Raw genomic sequence first — 16287 nt, forward strand, 5'->3', positions numbered from 1 at the left:
TACATCTACAAGGTGTTGAAACACCGGCATCTCAAGATTCTCAAGCACAGAACACTTCTCAAGTAAGGCGATGGATTTAACAGTTTCATGAACGACATCTTCGAACGCATCGCTGCTGAGGAAATAAAAATGGTTCTTTTCAGAACTACAAAAACCGTCGAACAAAAAACGTCAGTCTATGCATCTTTTTCGAATAAAACAAGATAAACATAAAAAAAGGGCATGTAAATATTGATAATTTTTTGATGGTATCATAAAAATCAAAATTGTTCCGAATGATTGATCGGCGAAGAATTACTGACGAGTAGTTATCGATTTCGTCTTGTGAACGATGAGAACACAATTTGAATTTAGAGTGAGCGTGTGAAGTTGTGCACAAATGGACGTGACGCACGTCACGTCATATGGTTATGTTGGTTATGTTATGTTGTCATTTTTTTTTGTTATGGAGGTGTCAATTTGCGAAACAAGTGGTTGCGAGAAGTCGGATGTTTGCAATTTGTTTTTGTGCGTCGAAACAAGATGTCAAATGGAGAGAATACCAATTTTAACTCTAAAAACACTAATCTCTACCAAAGCCGTGAAGAATACTTGGAGAAATTAAAACAATGGTTGGACGAGGCGAGGTTATGGCACGGCTTCTGTGCAGGATTTCCGTACTATGTTAGTTTGCAAAACCAAGCAGAGAGTAGTGCATGGAACCCGATATATTCGACCCGTCCTCTCGGTAACAATAATTTAAGAAATCAAAACAATGTGCCAGGTAATTCTTAACATATCCTTATCAAGGCCCCACCAAAATCCCAGTTTATAGTATTTCAACCCGGTACTTATGAATTTGTGATACCGCCTTTGTGGAAACGAATTGTTGCCGAATTCTTGGACTTTCTTATCCTACTTTTGATAAAAATGGTTGTCACTTTTATAATAATAGAGAGTTTTTACGTAGTGTAAGTGAGTTGAGCTCTCTGGTGCACAATCTAACAATTTTTTTTTTCAGAAGCATAGAAAATTATAGATTTGAGTCTTTCAGAAAGAACTTACAGGACCCAAAGATTGCCATGCAGATGTCTGTTGAAATTCTCACTCTGGAACTCTTGCATCGTTTTATAGTCTGCTGCTATGAGGTATGTTTGAAAAGGAGAGAAATCTGGGAGCTCACGGCAAATTTCAGGTGTATTGGTTGAAAGGGGGGACGTGTGCCACTCCCGGGAAGAAGTATATGGGGTTGATGGTCATACAAGTGGAAAACGTTACTCCGGTACCTGGAAGAGCCGACGAGGTTGTAAGAGTCAATCCTTGTTTACCATTGGGGACCCAAAAAGCTATTATCAGGGCCATATTGAAAAATGTATTCCTCGGTGTCATGTTACCGATGTGTTTCACCCTCTACGTATTCAGATTTAATCGCACTGGTTACGACGCAATGAGTAATAGTTTGGTGGTGGAGTATAATCCACAGGTTCAGTTCCAACCTGTTCAGTAATCTGACAAAAACAGGTTTCTTTAATTTTGTTACCTTATTACTTTTATCACACGTTAAAATTACAACTTCTTTGCACATATTGAACGATGGACAGCTTTTCACATAACACATCTATGCATAACGACAAATGTTAAGTTCAGGGAAAAGTTACGTCTTCTGTGATTAATCGACCTGATAGATATACATATATTGTATAAATGTAAAAATAAAACGTTGGTTACTCCATATTTAAACTAGGTACACTATTTCTACAAATTAAAGCTTTTGGTTAACTTTCATTTAATGTATATGGTTATCATTAAAAAACGAGTTTGAGTTTTTCTTTATTTTTGGATTTTTTTAGACAAATTAATACCCACAAATAAAAAGACTTAGAGTTGCAAGAATGGACAATATAAATATTAATTTAGTGAAAAGTCTATATATACTAATCTGTGTCCGTGTAACCTGAAGTATGTTAAATAATACACAAATTAAGTAATTACTGTAATCATTTACTCACTCGGGAAACCATCGGATGAAAAGTTCAAGCAAGTAAATAAGTACTCACATCAGACACTATACTAAACTATGCTAAATGCAAAATTGATTTTGCACGATCACAGAAATGAACATTGTTATGTACATCTTGAACAATTACAAATTCAATGAAGGTTCCCTGATTATCATTTCAATACTTCATAATATACACTAAAGTAATCGATTAAATTAAATAATGAGACTCAATATATACAGATGGCTTACAAAAATAATATTGCAATACTCATTTAGTGTTTATCAGTGGAAAAAATTAATTGAACACCACCATTGCTATGTTCACCATTTGAATTGGCTCAGTTAACATAATACGGAAAAATCGGGCGTCTTGATTGCAGTAAACATAGCTGTATCACGACGTAAAATAAATACACGTGGAACTTAGAAACAATTTTCGAATGGCACCGAGTATTCAAATGAAATTCAACATTACACCTAATAGACAAGTGGAAAAAAAAATCTGACAAGATAATTACAACTGTTACACAATAAATAAGACTGAGATGTTACCTAATTGTACAATATTTCAGTGAATCATTTTGTGTATTTTCAAAATTTTACCCAGTCGTTGTTTGACAGTCTTCATCCCTTTTCGAGGTTTGGGGGTTGAAGCAGTCGAGGTACTTGGTATCGAAGTAGCATTTGACGATGGACTCTTCACGTCTAGTTTCGGTTTGATTTTTTTCCGGCGGTACTGCCTCTTGGGGGCCTGAAATCAAATTGCAAAATCTTGAAAGCGCGCTTTTATTTTCGTTACTTTTTCCGGTACTTCGTTGGCTCTTTTGGCCGCGGCCGCTTCTAGAACCTTCTCCACCGCTTGTTTTTTCGTTCCCTCTCTCGCCGGTCTGTTCGTCTTGGGTAAAAGCGGACCCACGCGTGCTTTCGGGTTCCACGCCTCGTCGATTTTCGACCGTCCCCTCGGTTTGAATATGTGAATGTCCTCATCGTCGGAATTATCCAGGGAAGGGTAGACTGCAAATTATCGTCATCAGGACCTATTCACGGTTTCATTGTGCGCTAATTACTGTAATCTTCGTCTTGATGGACGTTATTCAAGTTTCCTTCTTCTAATGGGGGGCTGCTGCTGTATTTTCTCGACGACCTCGAGTTTACTTTCCCGGACTGGAGATAAGTTTGACTGATAGAGAGCATGCCAGCTATAGCTTCTTGCGTGGAGGGAGAGGCGCGACCGTTGTCGTCACTGCAATTAACACAAACATTATAATTCCAACAAGATGTCTTTGAGCGTTGATAAGTTATACAAAAGACTTAATTTGGTTCTATAATGACCTACTCTTACTAATAACTAATTTAACCCTTATGTTATGTCATTTGTTCTTTTATGCATGCTTAAAAATACACTGACCGGCACAAAAAACGACTCATGATTTCTTTAATAAATGATCTTGAAATTATATTTGTGCTTATTTTTCTTTATTATAGTTAAATTGGGATATAACGGGTGACTATTAAAATTTTCACTTGGAGTTGGCTTTGAACGAGTTTTTATTTTTGCTGTTACTTTAGACACACGCAAGAACGAACGACAAATATCAGTCAGTACAATTGAAACATAACCGATAATGTTAATTATAATGTCAAACTTGGCAGTGTCTAAGGTGCAACGTAAAACAAAGAATGATCCATAGCCAACCCTAAGTGAAAATTTTAATAGTCACCCGTTATATGATCGGGTGTGCTATGGTCACCATGGCAACCTAATTGTTTTGTTTAAATAAATTATTAGAAAATTTGCGCTACTTCCATGTTGTTTTTGCCGGTTGATTTACGTGTTAAAAGATTTAATTTGACAATACGAGATACTAATTCAAAATGCTGTTCAAATTTTGTTAATTTTTCATAACATAAATTTTCTAAAAAATTACTTCTATTTTTTTTTTTCATTTAAAATTTTATTTGCTGTGTTTAATGTTTTGTTTGTCGGATATTCTTTGGCAAAGAATAACTTAAATAACACTTATCAATACAACATGATATCAAAAATTTTTTCTAAGACAATGAATTACTTAATTATATTAATAAAATTCAAAGTGAGTCGTTTTTTGTGCCGGTCAGTGTATAATCATAATCTACATTTTTATGTAATCACATTTCTTTCCATTCACCATTCCATAAAACGGGGAACAAATCCTAATTTCAAAATGCGGAGTCACGACCTGCTGTATTATAACCGGCCTGTTCAAAAGTGTAATTTGAGTGATCCCCGCAGAGCGCTAGTGTACGGGCGCTTTTTGGGGATATTATTCACCTTAAGTTTTTGTCACCGAGGGTTTTTCTCGTTCAAATAACATTCGAATTTTAAATAAAAAATACAGTTGTATTCGGTATTGTTTTAGAAAGAAAATATGAACTTACTGTACTCAATCTTAACTCTAAAATCATGTCTAAACATATTTTTCCGCATTTTTATTCTTTAGAAGCGCCCGTACTGTGGCGCCCTCATCGGCGAAAATTGGCTCTATTTCGGAAACATTTTCGCAATGCTTTTTTAATGAAATGAACAGGCCGGTTATTATACAGCAGGTCGTGTGCGGAGTATAACAGAACTCACAGCAAATGAAGAGTTCTTCGTCAAAAAATGTCAAAGAAAATAAAAAATTTGGTGAATACTGAAGAAATCTTAAACATTTTTATAAAAGTACATATTTACCTACGAAACACCGGGTTCGTTATTCAAAATGATTCACTATTGGAGTATTCTCACGGAAAATGTCTCTTTTGTAGTCAAAATTAACCACAGTGACTAAACCGTATTTATTAATTTGACACTCGAATATTGAAAATGCGGTAAAACTGTGGCGCCACCTTCTGCATAATTAAAACTTCAAATCAAAGCCTACTGCTAGTTTTTTATTGAAAAGTTACGGTTCGGATAAATAGTCGTAAATGTTTTGTGTCGAAATAATGTATCAAAAATTACTTTGGAAGCATTTTCAAGTAAAAAATTCATGATCTTGGTCAAAATTCACAAAATCATGTTTTTATTAATTTGCCTATTCCAATGTAAAAAATATCTATGGTAAAAATAAAACTGTGGCGCCCCCTCGTGTATAATAAAAACTTCAAGTCAAAGCCTACTATTGGTTTTCGATTTGAAGTTACGGCTCCAACGAAACATTAAAAAATATTTTGTGTCGAAATAATTTACCACAGGTAACTAAAATAGTGATTTTTTTTCGGAAATGATTACAAATATTTAATAGTCTCATAATATGTACTAAATTATTTGTATTAAAGCTTATTGTGGAAATGTAAATTATATTCCAGGTGGTCAGAGGTCGCGACTAATTTTCATCATTTCCTGATATACCGTGTGTTGAAATAAAGCAGATAAATAATTTCAGTAAACTAGACTTGTTAGCCGCATTTCTGTGCAACAAATGCAATAAAAAATATTTCGTAACGAAACTTATGACCAGAGATCGGATTCAAATAGGCGTTAGGTAGGAAGCGGAGAATCGGTTCCTAATATAATTGCATGCAAAAACGCTAACCAAGTACTAATCGCTCATAATTGATGTGGTTTCATATTATAAATACCATCAGCGCACGGAAAAAAAAATGCTAGTTAATCCGACTTGCGATGGTGTTTTTTGCTGAACAGGTCGACTGTATGGTTTTTGCCGAGTTTTTGTTCCGTTTTTATTCAGCATGAGACGAAAGCAATATCCGGTGGCGTCCCAATAAAATTCGATAAGGTTGTAAAGTAAAAAATAAATTATCAAATAATAATGGAAACAATATTCAAACCATAAGACGCCAGGTAATCTGTCTAGTTTTGTACTGCTTCAAAAAACAGACAAACCATTATTAAATCGTGAAATTACATTGGGCCCGACGCCCTGCAAGTGCTGTGCTGTGTTCATGAAATCGTCCCCCACTATTTAAATCGCCCAAATTTGTCCGAACACTGCTTATGACACTGATTTTTTCCTATCAAGATGGCGTTTTTGCAAACGCGCGTTAGTGACATCTATTTTTTAACGTTGGAAACTATATTCGAGCATGGATTTGACCGAAAAATACTCACTTAGTAGTAAGGGCAGAGGCTTTTAACAGAGATTCTATACCGTTCTTCGGTACATCTCCTTCAATATCGGTCATCGGATCTTTACTCTTCTTCGACTTCATATCGTAGGTTACTGAAATCGCTCGTCAACAAATTACTTACAAATAGTCAAATCCCTCACCTGGAAATCGAACTTTCAAGGTGCCGGTTTGTTTTTTAGTTTTCTTGGGGGTAGGATTTTCATCTATATTTAAATTAAAACAGTCTTCATCTCTATCACTTTCATCGTGGAAATCATATATAGATTTAGAACTATTCGCGAATCCGAAATGGTCCTCTGGAATGTCGGAGTTGGTTGGAAGGATGTCTTTAGATCTGAAAAAGGCGTAACATAAAACGACGTTGTTTCAGACTTCAGGATGTACCCTAATTTGAACTTTAACACGGCTCCACCTCTGTGTACGGCCGTTGTTTGTTCAGGACGCGAGAACTGTGACCTCCAGTTTTGTTCAGTGTTGTCAAAATTGATTCGTTGTTCGACAAAGTTTGATCGCTCGTACGGATAAGTGACGGGTTTGGGAAGGGTCAGCTTTAGCGGCGGGGGCCGAGCGTATTCGACGATTTTCGGCTCGGGCAGAAACTACGATTTAACAAAATAATCATCAAAGATTATCAAATTTAGTTTGTTACATCTTGAGCAGATGATTTTGGCGACAAAGAGTAATCGACGAAGTCTCGATTGATCGGTCTTTTCCTCTTCCTTTTCGATTCTCGCTCCGGTTTTGGCGGATTCAACTGATTGATGAATCTTTCAGCGTGTCTGATCTCTCGCGACATATCTTTCAACAGTTGTACTGGATTTATCGTGTACGGAATTTGATCTCTGACATTTGTATTGTACTACAAAACAATTTTTATCCCACACTTCTTCCATTTTAATCGACTTACGTCTTTCTCTGAATTCCACTGTTTCAAAGTTATTAGAAGAGTTTTGAGCCCGACCAGCAGATTACTCGGACATTTTCTCTCTTCAGTGTTGTGTTCAGATATTTTTTTCAACAGATGTACCGCGGCAAACCAATTGATCAACTCGAAATTTGGATATCTGTATTTGGCGTCGGTTTTTACTTTTTTTTCTATATCGTATACGCTGTGAAAAAATTGTTATTCATCTCTTTCACAAAAATACAAAACTTACGTTAACTGCATTGGTATGTTGAGGCTTTGAAGGAAATTCCCGCCAAAAACGAGCGAATCTATTGGAGTCAAGACTGCATGGATCCACCCTGTAGGAATCATCATCGTCTGTCCTTGTCTCAAGACGCATTTATAGCACCGATCCACCTACAACGACAATTAAAAACGGATTTTTTTTTCGTTTAAAAGGGAATTACTTGATCTCCAAAAAATGTCTCGCTTTGATTACTGGATGTCATCCATTGTTGATAAAGAGTTAAATTGGCAGTGGTGGGTCTTATGAGATAGAAAATTTTTTCACCCCTTAACACGTGATACCAGACACTTGTACCGCCAAAATCAATATGAAAATCAGTATATGAGTCTTTTACGCTCATTAGACAGTATTTTTGAACTTGGGGTCGGCCGAGGGGAAAGTCTCGCGGCCAGACTATGTTAGCCCAGTCTAGCTTTCGCGCGATTAGCGGAGCCTCCACCAGGGGTGCCAAGCTAAAAAATTCTTGATGTGAAATAGCAAAGTATCATATAGAAGAGGTACGTTACGCTGTATTTGAGAATTCTAGGCTGACCACGTTAAAAACTCTAGTTCTGTTTAAACTATTGTAATATTCTACATAATCTCTCAGCTTCATTTTGATATTACACTGTCTAGTAACGTCAATTACATCAATTTCCACATCTCCACCAACATAAGATTCTACATCATATAAACTAAAATTATCAGGAGGGAGGGTCATGTCAAGTCCATCTTTTCCATCAATAACAATAGGATTGTTAAATCCCTGCTGTTGCAACAGTGTTTCAGTGATTTGTTGGCCTCGCATGTGTATAACAACTTCTCCTTCGCTGGCAAAATGTCTAGCAAGTAATTCACGAATAAAAACTCCAGTACCTGTTTGGACTGGTTTTGTGGTGGCATTTTCATCCCAATAATCATGTCTGTGCCAATTTCGGTATGGTTTATCTACAAATTATGAAACTGTACAACTCCCATTCTTCCATGGTGGACTAGAAGTTCACTTACATATTGATGGACCAAATAATGGGGCACACTTAGGACAATGATATTTATCAATTTCAATCGCCAGATGTTCTTGGAAATTACAACAACTGCAACGCAGAAAATATTATACATTAATTTTATTTTTTAGTTAAACATGAATAGGTTAAGGTAAAGTTTGTGACAGTTTCTTGTCAGATTTTCTTTTGGCCAGTTTACCTGCTGTGAAACCAGTCTTTGCAAGCGTCACACTGTATCATAAAAATATTAGGATCATAAGGTTGACCACACAAACAATAAGAGGCGTCCATTGTAAAATATTATTTTGTAAACTGGTTGTGTAAACTAACCAAACCAACAACCATACCAATACCAACCCAACATTATGTCATTGTTACCCATAATTACAGGAATCTAATTTTTCCATTTGTAAAATTTCCCACTCTGCATTTTTAGAAATCGACGTATTAAAAATAATATACGCAGTAGAAATTGAATTGATTCTTGTTAATTTTGTGTGTGTCAGATTTACAGATTTTGATCTTCGTCAAGTGCAGCTACTTATGTATAGATGGCCGCTCAATAGCCAAATGTCACTAAGACTGCCAAATGCTGTCAAAGCTATCTGTACGATTGTTTTCGGCTGTTTGAAGTTATCATGACCTGCTGTGTTATAACGGGCCTGTTCATTTGATTAAAAATGCATTATGAAAATCGTCGTCCGCGCTGATAATAAGTCGTGCCTAAAGGTCGTGCCAATCGATGTGAAATGGCCACCAGAGGCACTTGGATCGCGAATGAATGGAAACTGTAATACCTAGGGAAGATATTATCGAATTAATTTCGACTGACAATTCGTCATTGATTGTCAAAATAACGTAAAAACAATAAGAACTTCAATCACAATCAGTGCAAATGATTTTATTTATATTAGTTTGTGTTCGCTAGAAACAGCTAGACATTTAAATTTTGACAATTCGAATAAATTTTTCCTTCTATAATTTCTGTAATACTATTACAGTTTCCTATAACGCGCGTGGTGGTGACATCTATGGATATTTTGTCTTTTTTCCGGTCGCAAGGATAAAGATCCGAAAAAATAGGTTTAGACATGATTTTAGAGTTAAGAGTGAGTACCTACAGTATAATAATAAACCGCAAAAAACAAGGAGTTTTTTTACTTCAAATTCAAAATGTAATTTGAACACGAACAATTCTCGGTGACAAAAACTTAAGATGAATAATATCTCCAAAAAACGTCCGTTTACTAGCGCTCTGCGGGGATCACACAAACTACACTTTTGAACAGGCCGAAATTAAAATAAAGCAGGTCGTGAAAGAAAGTTGTAATCTGTGTTTTAGATACTTCGCACATTAGATTTATGTGACTACTCTCTAACAGATGTCTCTGTTGAATTCAATTAGAAGAATTCTAATCTTGATGCAATAAAAATTTATATTTTTATATTTGTACATACATATTAGGCTTTTACATATATAAAAGAAAAATAGAAATGTTTTTGACAATATATGCATGAAAATTATTTGTTTATTATTTTATTTTAAATTTAAAACAAGGAACATGAAGGAAAATGTTACAGTTCGTGACAAATTCCTGTATCTAGTGATTTTATCTATTTGCAAATCCACGTAAATAACCCCAGATGTCTCTCAAGGTTGGCAACGATTCGAAATTGCATTCTTAAGGATATGCATTAAAGGATAAACGAAATCAATGGGACTTATTAGAGAATGGAGACAGAGAACTTGCATAAATGGTAATGATTAAGAAAATGAAAGGCAGGATTTGGAAGTCTCAACATAATAACGTTCCGGAATTGGCTAAAAGATCGCTGAATCAAAATCGTGTTAATACACTCGAGTAGCTATCGCAGGCCAGATTTAAACCCCACAGAGAAAGATTGGAAGAACGAGAAAAAGTTTTTTGTACTGAGAAATAACAGATCTGCAACGAAATACTGCAACAGTGAAGTCACTTTAAATAATTCTCTATATTAACAAAAGTGTTTTCATTATTACTCTCGTGTCAAAAATGGATTACTCCCTAGGATTTAGGGATATTCGTTACTAGGTTGCCATAAATTTGGTTAGGTTGGAGGCTATGTGGTTTCTGGTGACAAACAAAAGATATCCCAAAAATGTAAGATAGCAAATTAATTGTAACAGTTGCAAATGACTAATTTCTCGCTAAGTGATAGATGATTTTTCGTTTCACAATCAATTTTGGTTACTGGCGGCATATTTATTTGGATTTAATCTCTCAATTCAAAGTAACCAACCTTAGGCATTCAAAATAACTTTTGAAAATTCTAGTTACACACAACATGAAAAACGTTATTTCCCTAAAAGTTCGAATTCTAGGGAGTAATCCATTTTTGACACGAGTTTATATACATATTCATTATATAGGGTGTCTCAAAATTCGCGAATTCCGAATTCAGAGCGTGGTAGGGAAGGACCCAGTGGAGCTCGAAAAATACTTAGAACAAAAAATTCGCTCTTGCTGAAGAAGATATAATCACTTTAATTTTGTTCAATACATAGCAGCCTTCATATCCACTGTGACAAAATACTATTCTAGCTACGTTGCCGTTCCATTTTTAAGAAAAATTACAAAAATTTAAGATTTTTTTACTCCAAAGTAAAGCGATTCTTCAAAAAATTGTTTTACGTTATTATTTTCCACAATTATCTACACCATAATAACAATAAACACTGAACTTTTTAGCCTGTATTTGAAGAAAACGCTGTTCAAAGAGTGTACCTTCAGATCAATGTATCTTTGTGGGGGGAGTTCCGATTTTTTTTATTTCCATATTTGGACTACTGAAGTGACCCCCTACAACGCTCTGAATTCGGAATTCGCGAATTTTGAGACACCTGTATACCCATTACATATGTGTTTGATTATTTTATCAAAACGGGAATAAAAATTAAGGTTTTGCACGTTTTACAATGTTTCAACTGTACTTTTTTACTCTTTGGCAACTTTAGAAGACTTCAAAGTACCTAAATGGTACACTCTTGCTGAAATGCTTAACCACTCTTAAATTGATTGTTGTTAAAATAAAACAAAAATTTATTTTTAACATTTTTACGTTTATCATATTTTTTCATAACATGTATCTTCTCGATAATTACGAATAAATGGTCATTTTTGTAGTTTAAAAATACATGCTTACTTTTGAAAAATGTTTATTTTACGCTTCTTAGTGTTCGTTACAATTTTAAGTAAAAATTAACTTTGAAAATCATTGATTTAAATGTAATCGAAAACTAATCGAAATGGTAAGAAATATCTACATATTAGGAATATTTTCGATAACACCGATAGAATGATTTACAAAAATTATAAGTTATTTAAATGACATTATATGTTAAATGTAGTACGCGATCGATTTAAAAATGTCCCTTGTGTCACTTTTATTAAATTTATTTATTCAAAATGCAATTTAATCTGTTGTTTGTAGCATGCAATCAAATTTCTAGAATATATAGAATATTGTAATTGACTTACATTTTGCTAATCGATTATTCATCTATTGCAATATTATTGCGGTAGATTTTGTTTTCAGTTGTCGATCATTTAAAACTCATAAGTATGAATTGTAACTAGCAGTTTTACTAACAATTCTTTTTAATGGGGGTTAATCCCATAACACTTCAACGTACTTAAGGTTTCGGATTTTTAAAAATTACTCGTTAGAAACATTCAATTTGGACTTCAGGCGTTTTTGTTTGGAGGAACGGTCGAAAAATGTTCAAATAAATCGTTGCGTTTTGGGTCGCTGTTGTTTCTTTTTTATTATAATTTCACGCAGCAAAGTGGAGGTGCGTGAGGAAGCGAAAGAATCGGGGGCGCGAGCCGGCGCTGGACAAGGTGCGCCCCCCGAGTTAGCGAAATAGCAAAAGATATTCGAACGGGTGACCGGCCCTCCGTTGATGTGCCATTTAAAGGAACTGCCGAGCCGGTTCATGGTCCATTGCTGTTGCATCCGGGGCTCCTTCTACCGGTCAATCCATACAAATGGATCGCGAAACCTACAACCAAAACCACTTATCCACTTGCGACCGCTCAAGTTCGGTCATACACGCGTCCACCACCCCCAGACAACCCTCGGCAGTCGCAACGCCGTCCCCACGACGAGGAGAGACCAAGACGTCGACCAATTCGCTCTCCTGCCACGCGTCGACTTTTATATTTCAACTTACAAATTCCTCGTTAGTGGAAATGGGGGTCGAAGGGGTGAGGGTCACTTGCCCCGTGATTAAATATCAAAGTACCTACATTTGTGTATTGTTACTTGGTAACAAGCTTGAGACAACGCACGCTTCCAAGCTTATCGGAGTTAATAAGCTACTTATCCCGTTGACGTTCACCGCAACGCGTCCATTACTGAAAGATTACCTGACCAGTTGTCCTATCGAGGACCGACCGAAAATCACAGTCGAATCCTGAACCTTACGTCTACGATATTAATCAAACTGTGGTTTTAAGGAAGTTGCCACATTAAGAACGACACAAAAATGAGATTATAATTTGTCGGGTGACTAGGTTAGGGACTTCTAAGGAGGAAGTTTTCTCCTTTATAACGTTATAAATGAGGTAATATCCTTTGCATTTTAGCTGCATGTTTTAATCTCCCGGCAATAATTAAAAACAACGTTCATTTTGTCTTTGCACGGCTTTCTCCTTTCGCCGTCACCTTGGACTGATGAGCTTCACCACTTTGCTTATATTTAACTTGCCACAATCAATCCCCTTCTACGCTCATTTCCAGATTTATTTTTTTTAATTACTCGACTCTACCACTTCCTAACAATCGATTCTCTAATATCGGTTCGGCGTAAACTCCGCAACGGTGTTTTTCAATTTTCCATAAACAAATCACTAATTACAATACACCGTTTCTATGTTTACTACCACGTTTCCACATCATGCTGACTTTTTAAAAAGCTCTCTCTCCAGTTTTTACATGATACAAAATTGTTTTACATTGTTACTTTTTCATAATTTATAAGTTTTACAACACGGTTTTGCCCAGCCAACTACGATCTCACGAATAAGACCGATTCTCTATAAGAAGTTGTTCAGAATATAATTTTGACTCCATATGCCAAGTTTGAAACAAAAATCGCATTTTAATTTTTTTAAATAAGTTGTATTTTTGGTTTTCATTTTTGAATAAAGTATCATGGAAACGAAAGAACTTATCAAGAACAAATAATTGAGAGTGTGGAGAAATTTGAATCTCTACTTTTACAGGTAAAGAAAATATTAAGCTGTGTTCATCTTAAGTGCGACACACTGTATATTTGTTATGGTGGAACACCCGGTATACTATACTATAAATACGTAGCATGATTCAAGTTTTGCACAAGAGAAAGTAATGATTGGGCAATTTATTTGCTGTTGTTATTTTGGTAAATGTTTCGATCTTGTATTGTTGGTTGCATAAACAATTTTTTAGTATTGAGGGGTGGTTAGTTAAATTGGTTTAAAAAGAAGGAGAGCAGCTGATACTGGTTCTGTTATGTGGATGTTTGCGGTGGTTATATCGGCAACAACCCAGAACTAGTCACAATGGTTGGCAACATTTGCGGAGAATCGAAAGGTTTCTTGTAAACAGTGTGTGCCGCAGCGTCGAGGAGCTCAATTAGGGCTAGTGTCGGTGGAAGACGTAATGACAGATATCTAAGCAACGATTACACTAATTGTGCCTCTGCGATCGTCATCAACAACTTGTAACAGGTGCAGCAAGTGGGGGTGATGGGTAAAACGCTCGTTCAGTTTGTTTATGTCGATATCCACATCCTGTTAGCAGCACCTGGATTATTCGAGGCAAGGCGGTCTATCAAGATTGATAGCCACTTCATATAAATATAGTATTTTATTCTGAAGAGAAACGGTACAGTTCCCAAGGCGTATCATCAGCGCATCCTCTCGGAGAAAAGCTCTCGTCACGAGTACATAAGATTAATAGTAGGCTTTGTTTATCCTATGTAAATGCTATTAGCGCATTTACTGCGCTTAAAGGCTGTGCCCCGGCATTTATTTACTACAACGCGATGCCCAAATACCCGATTTATCATGCATCGTTGATCGACAGTCTCACCCTGTATAGTCATATTGCGACTGCCTGTCCAATTGTTGGCTTTGCTCAAGGAAGGGTTAACATCTTGCCGGGAATTTGAAATAAATCCCTGCAGCCGCGCGGACTCTGTGGCTTTAATTGATTTAATTACATTGTGTTAATTAGGGTGGCTGTTTGGAAGCAATTGGATATAACGCTACACTGTAATTTCGAAATGTACGAAGAACGCATTTAGGGGAAAGACGATCCAGGACGACTGTACCATTCCTCGGCGGCATTCTTCCGCGAAATCTTCCAGATCGTCAATATTTGTGTCCTGTATCGGGTGACGTTTGATTTGTTCCCTTCTCTGGAGGCTCGCTTGTTAATCTTTTTCAGGTCGGGACAATGTAGTGGAAAGCAATTATGAGTCACCGATTCTGGGCCCCATTCCCGTTTGCACCCGTCTAGCCCCACTAGCCGGTCATCTGTGTGTAATTCGAATGGAAATTTAGCGGATCGTGACGGTCCTCGCCGATTGGAAATGTTCTTGGAACAAGCGAGCGAAACGGACTTCGATTAGGTAAATGAAGATTCGGGAAGAAGCCAGTGGCCGCCTTTAACTTGTATGTGTCGGGTTTGAGGTAATAAATGGACCTGGATACGCCTTCTGTGTCCTTTCATATTTTAAGGAACTGGCCCTGCATCCTGCCGGTCCATTCTTATCGATTTATACGTTTCGGTGTACTGTTTAATTTCTACCACTTTCCACCCGATAAATCCGAACGGACGGGGCACCAAACCATACATGATAAATGCAAATATAAATAACCATAAACATTTATTGCGTCTGCAGATAGTGCGCGCAAAGGGACAGCGTCTTTCATTTAGGGACCGATGTATCATTCGAATCCTAACACATACAGGACAATAAAATGTGTCACACGGTGACACATAAATTCGTTTATTTTCTAACAATATTTTGTAAAGCAAACACACAAAAGAAGATAGAAACGTCTTTAATTTCTTACCGATATGATCTCTTGTGGTCAGCATCTGCACTCTTAGATACAATCAATACAAATGACCGGAGAAAGAAAAAGATTCGCCCAATTAAGATTTGATGATAAAAATAAAATGACAGAATTAAGTATCTATTAAAGACGACTTTAATATACTTTGAATAAATGGACTATTGTAAGTAGATTCTTTACGAGAGCACGAAGTAATCTAACTTGTGAAATATTTAGAGATTATTTTGTTTTAGTTGATTGTGGATATAAACAATGAAGGACCTAATTTAGAGCCTTATAGCAACGTGATTCTTGTATTTAACAATCTCACCTAAATCAAAAGAAATGAAGCGATTCGAATCTGGACGTGACTTATTGAGCTGGTTTAGATTCTAAGACTTTGGATTGGAAAAGTTAAAAAACTCGCCGGTAGCTTTGTACAGACTGTCTATAAAAGAATGTAAGATCGCAGATGGCTCTGAAATTTGAATTTGCCACCTCGTTTAAATTCATGAAATATTAATTGCAAACTGTCAAATATTCACAAGCTGTCAACACAAAGTCAACCTAACCTCATTTCCGTTTTCGAAGTTCTGTTTTGTTGTTTCTTGCGTTCCTGGTGTGTTTATTCTTTAAAAAAAGCTATATTTTTTCCTGTAGTGTTTTTATATTGTTTTGTTACTACCGGTAGTGTTGAAAATGGGAAATCGTCAGGTCGTTCCAAAGTGATTGAAGATGTAGTTGAAAACATACGAGATTATTTAGAAGAACATTCGAGAACATCCCTTACCACACTGTTTCTTCAAAGTGGTGTACCTGGCAGTACATGTCATAAAATTGTTAAAAAGAACTTGCTTTTACACCCATAGAAAGTAAAAAATGTACAAGAGCATGGCATGGCCTCCTCATTCGCCTGACTTAACCCACTT

The 16287-nt window shown here is 36.2% G+C and overlaps 2 protein-coding genes across 3 annotated transcripts; one reads left to right on the forward strand and one right to left on the reverse strand.

Moving 5' to 3' along the window:
* The first annotated feature begins 418 nt into the window (after positions 1-418).
* Positions 419-1812, forward strand: LOC138139794 (protein FAM8A1). Of its 2 annotated transcripts, none has more exons than XM_069060280.1 (4): positions 419-763; positions 815-950; positions 1004-1127; positions 1175-1812. In XM_069060280.1, the coding sequence occupies exons 1-4, from the start codon at positions 523-525 to the stop codon at positions 1484-1486; spliced, it is 813 nt and encodes a 270-aa protein (XP_068916381.1). In that variant the 5' UTR covers positions 419-522; the 3' UTR covers positions 1487-1812. The 2 variants fall into 2 exon arrangements, with proteins under 2 accessions (XP_068916381.1, XP_068916380.1); XM_069060279.1 differs by having other exon boundaries at positions 420-763; positions 1001-1127.
* Positions 1797-8629, reverse strand: LOC138139792 (lysine-specific demethylase 7B-like). The gene is made up of 13 exons (XM_069060278.1): positions 8470-8629; positions 8275-8360; positions 7794-8214; positions 7448-7739; positions 7252-7397; positions 7002-7203; positions 6744-6953; positions 6479-6693; positions 6235-6428; positions 6075-6186; positions 3049-3224; positions 2781-2995; positions 1797-2732 (listed from the first exon to the last, which is right to left on the reverse strand). The coding sequence occupies exons 1-13, from the start codon at positions 8559-8561 to the stop codon at positions 2550-2552; spliced, it is 2544 nt and encodes an 847-aa protein (XP_068916379.1). The 5' UTR covers positions 8562-8629; the 3' UTR covers positions 1797-2549.
* Positions 8630-16287: the final 7658 nt, after the last annotated feature.

Source organism: Tenebrio molitor, chromosome X (genome assembly GCF_963966145.1).
Source record: "Tenebrio molitor chromosome X, icTenMoli1.1, whole genome shotgun sequence".
NCBI classification, from domain to species: Eukaryota; Metazoa; Arthropoda; class Insecta; order Coleoptera; family Tenebrionidae; genus Tenebrio; species Tenebrio molitor.

What these genes read in the sequence shown, in the direction of transcription:
- LOC138139794 (XM_069060279.1), top strand. Translation starts at nt 523, where the DNA reads ATGTCAAATGGAGAGAATACCAATTTTAACTCTAAAAACACTAATCTC. An exon ending in ATAGAGAGTTTTTACGTAGT is followed by an intron (nt 951 to 1,000) that starts GTAAGTGAGTTG and finishes TTTTTTTTTCAG; the next exon opens with AAGCATAGAAAATTATAGAT. An exon ending in TTATAGTCTGCTGCTATGAG is followed by an intron (nt 1,128 to 1,174) that starts GTATGTTTGAAA and finishes GGCAAATTTCAG; the next exon opens with GTGTATTGGTTGAAAGGGGG.
- LOC138139792 (XM_069060278.1), bottom strand. Translation starts at nt 8,561, where the DNA reads ATGGACGCCTCTTATTGTTTGTGTGGTCAACCTTATGATCCTAATATT. An exon ending in AGACATTTTTTGGAGATCAA is followed by an intron (nt 7,398 to 7,447) that starts GTAATTCCCTTT and finishes TTGTCGTTGTAG; the next exon opens with GTGGATCGGTGCTATAAATG. An exon ending in AACATACCAATGCAGTTAAC is followed by an intron (nt 7,204 to 7,251) that starts GTAAGTTTTGTA and finishes ATTTTTTCACAG; the next exon opens with CGTATACGATATAGAAAAAA.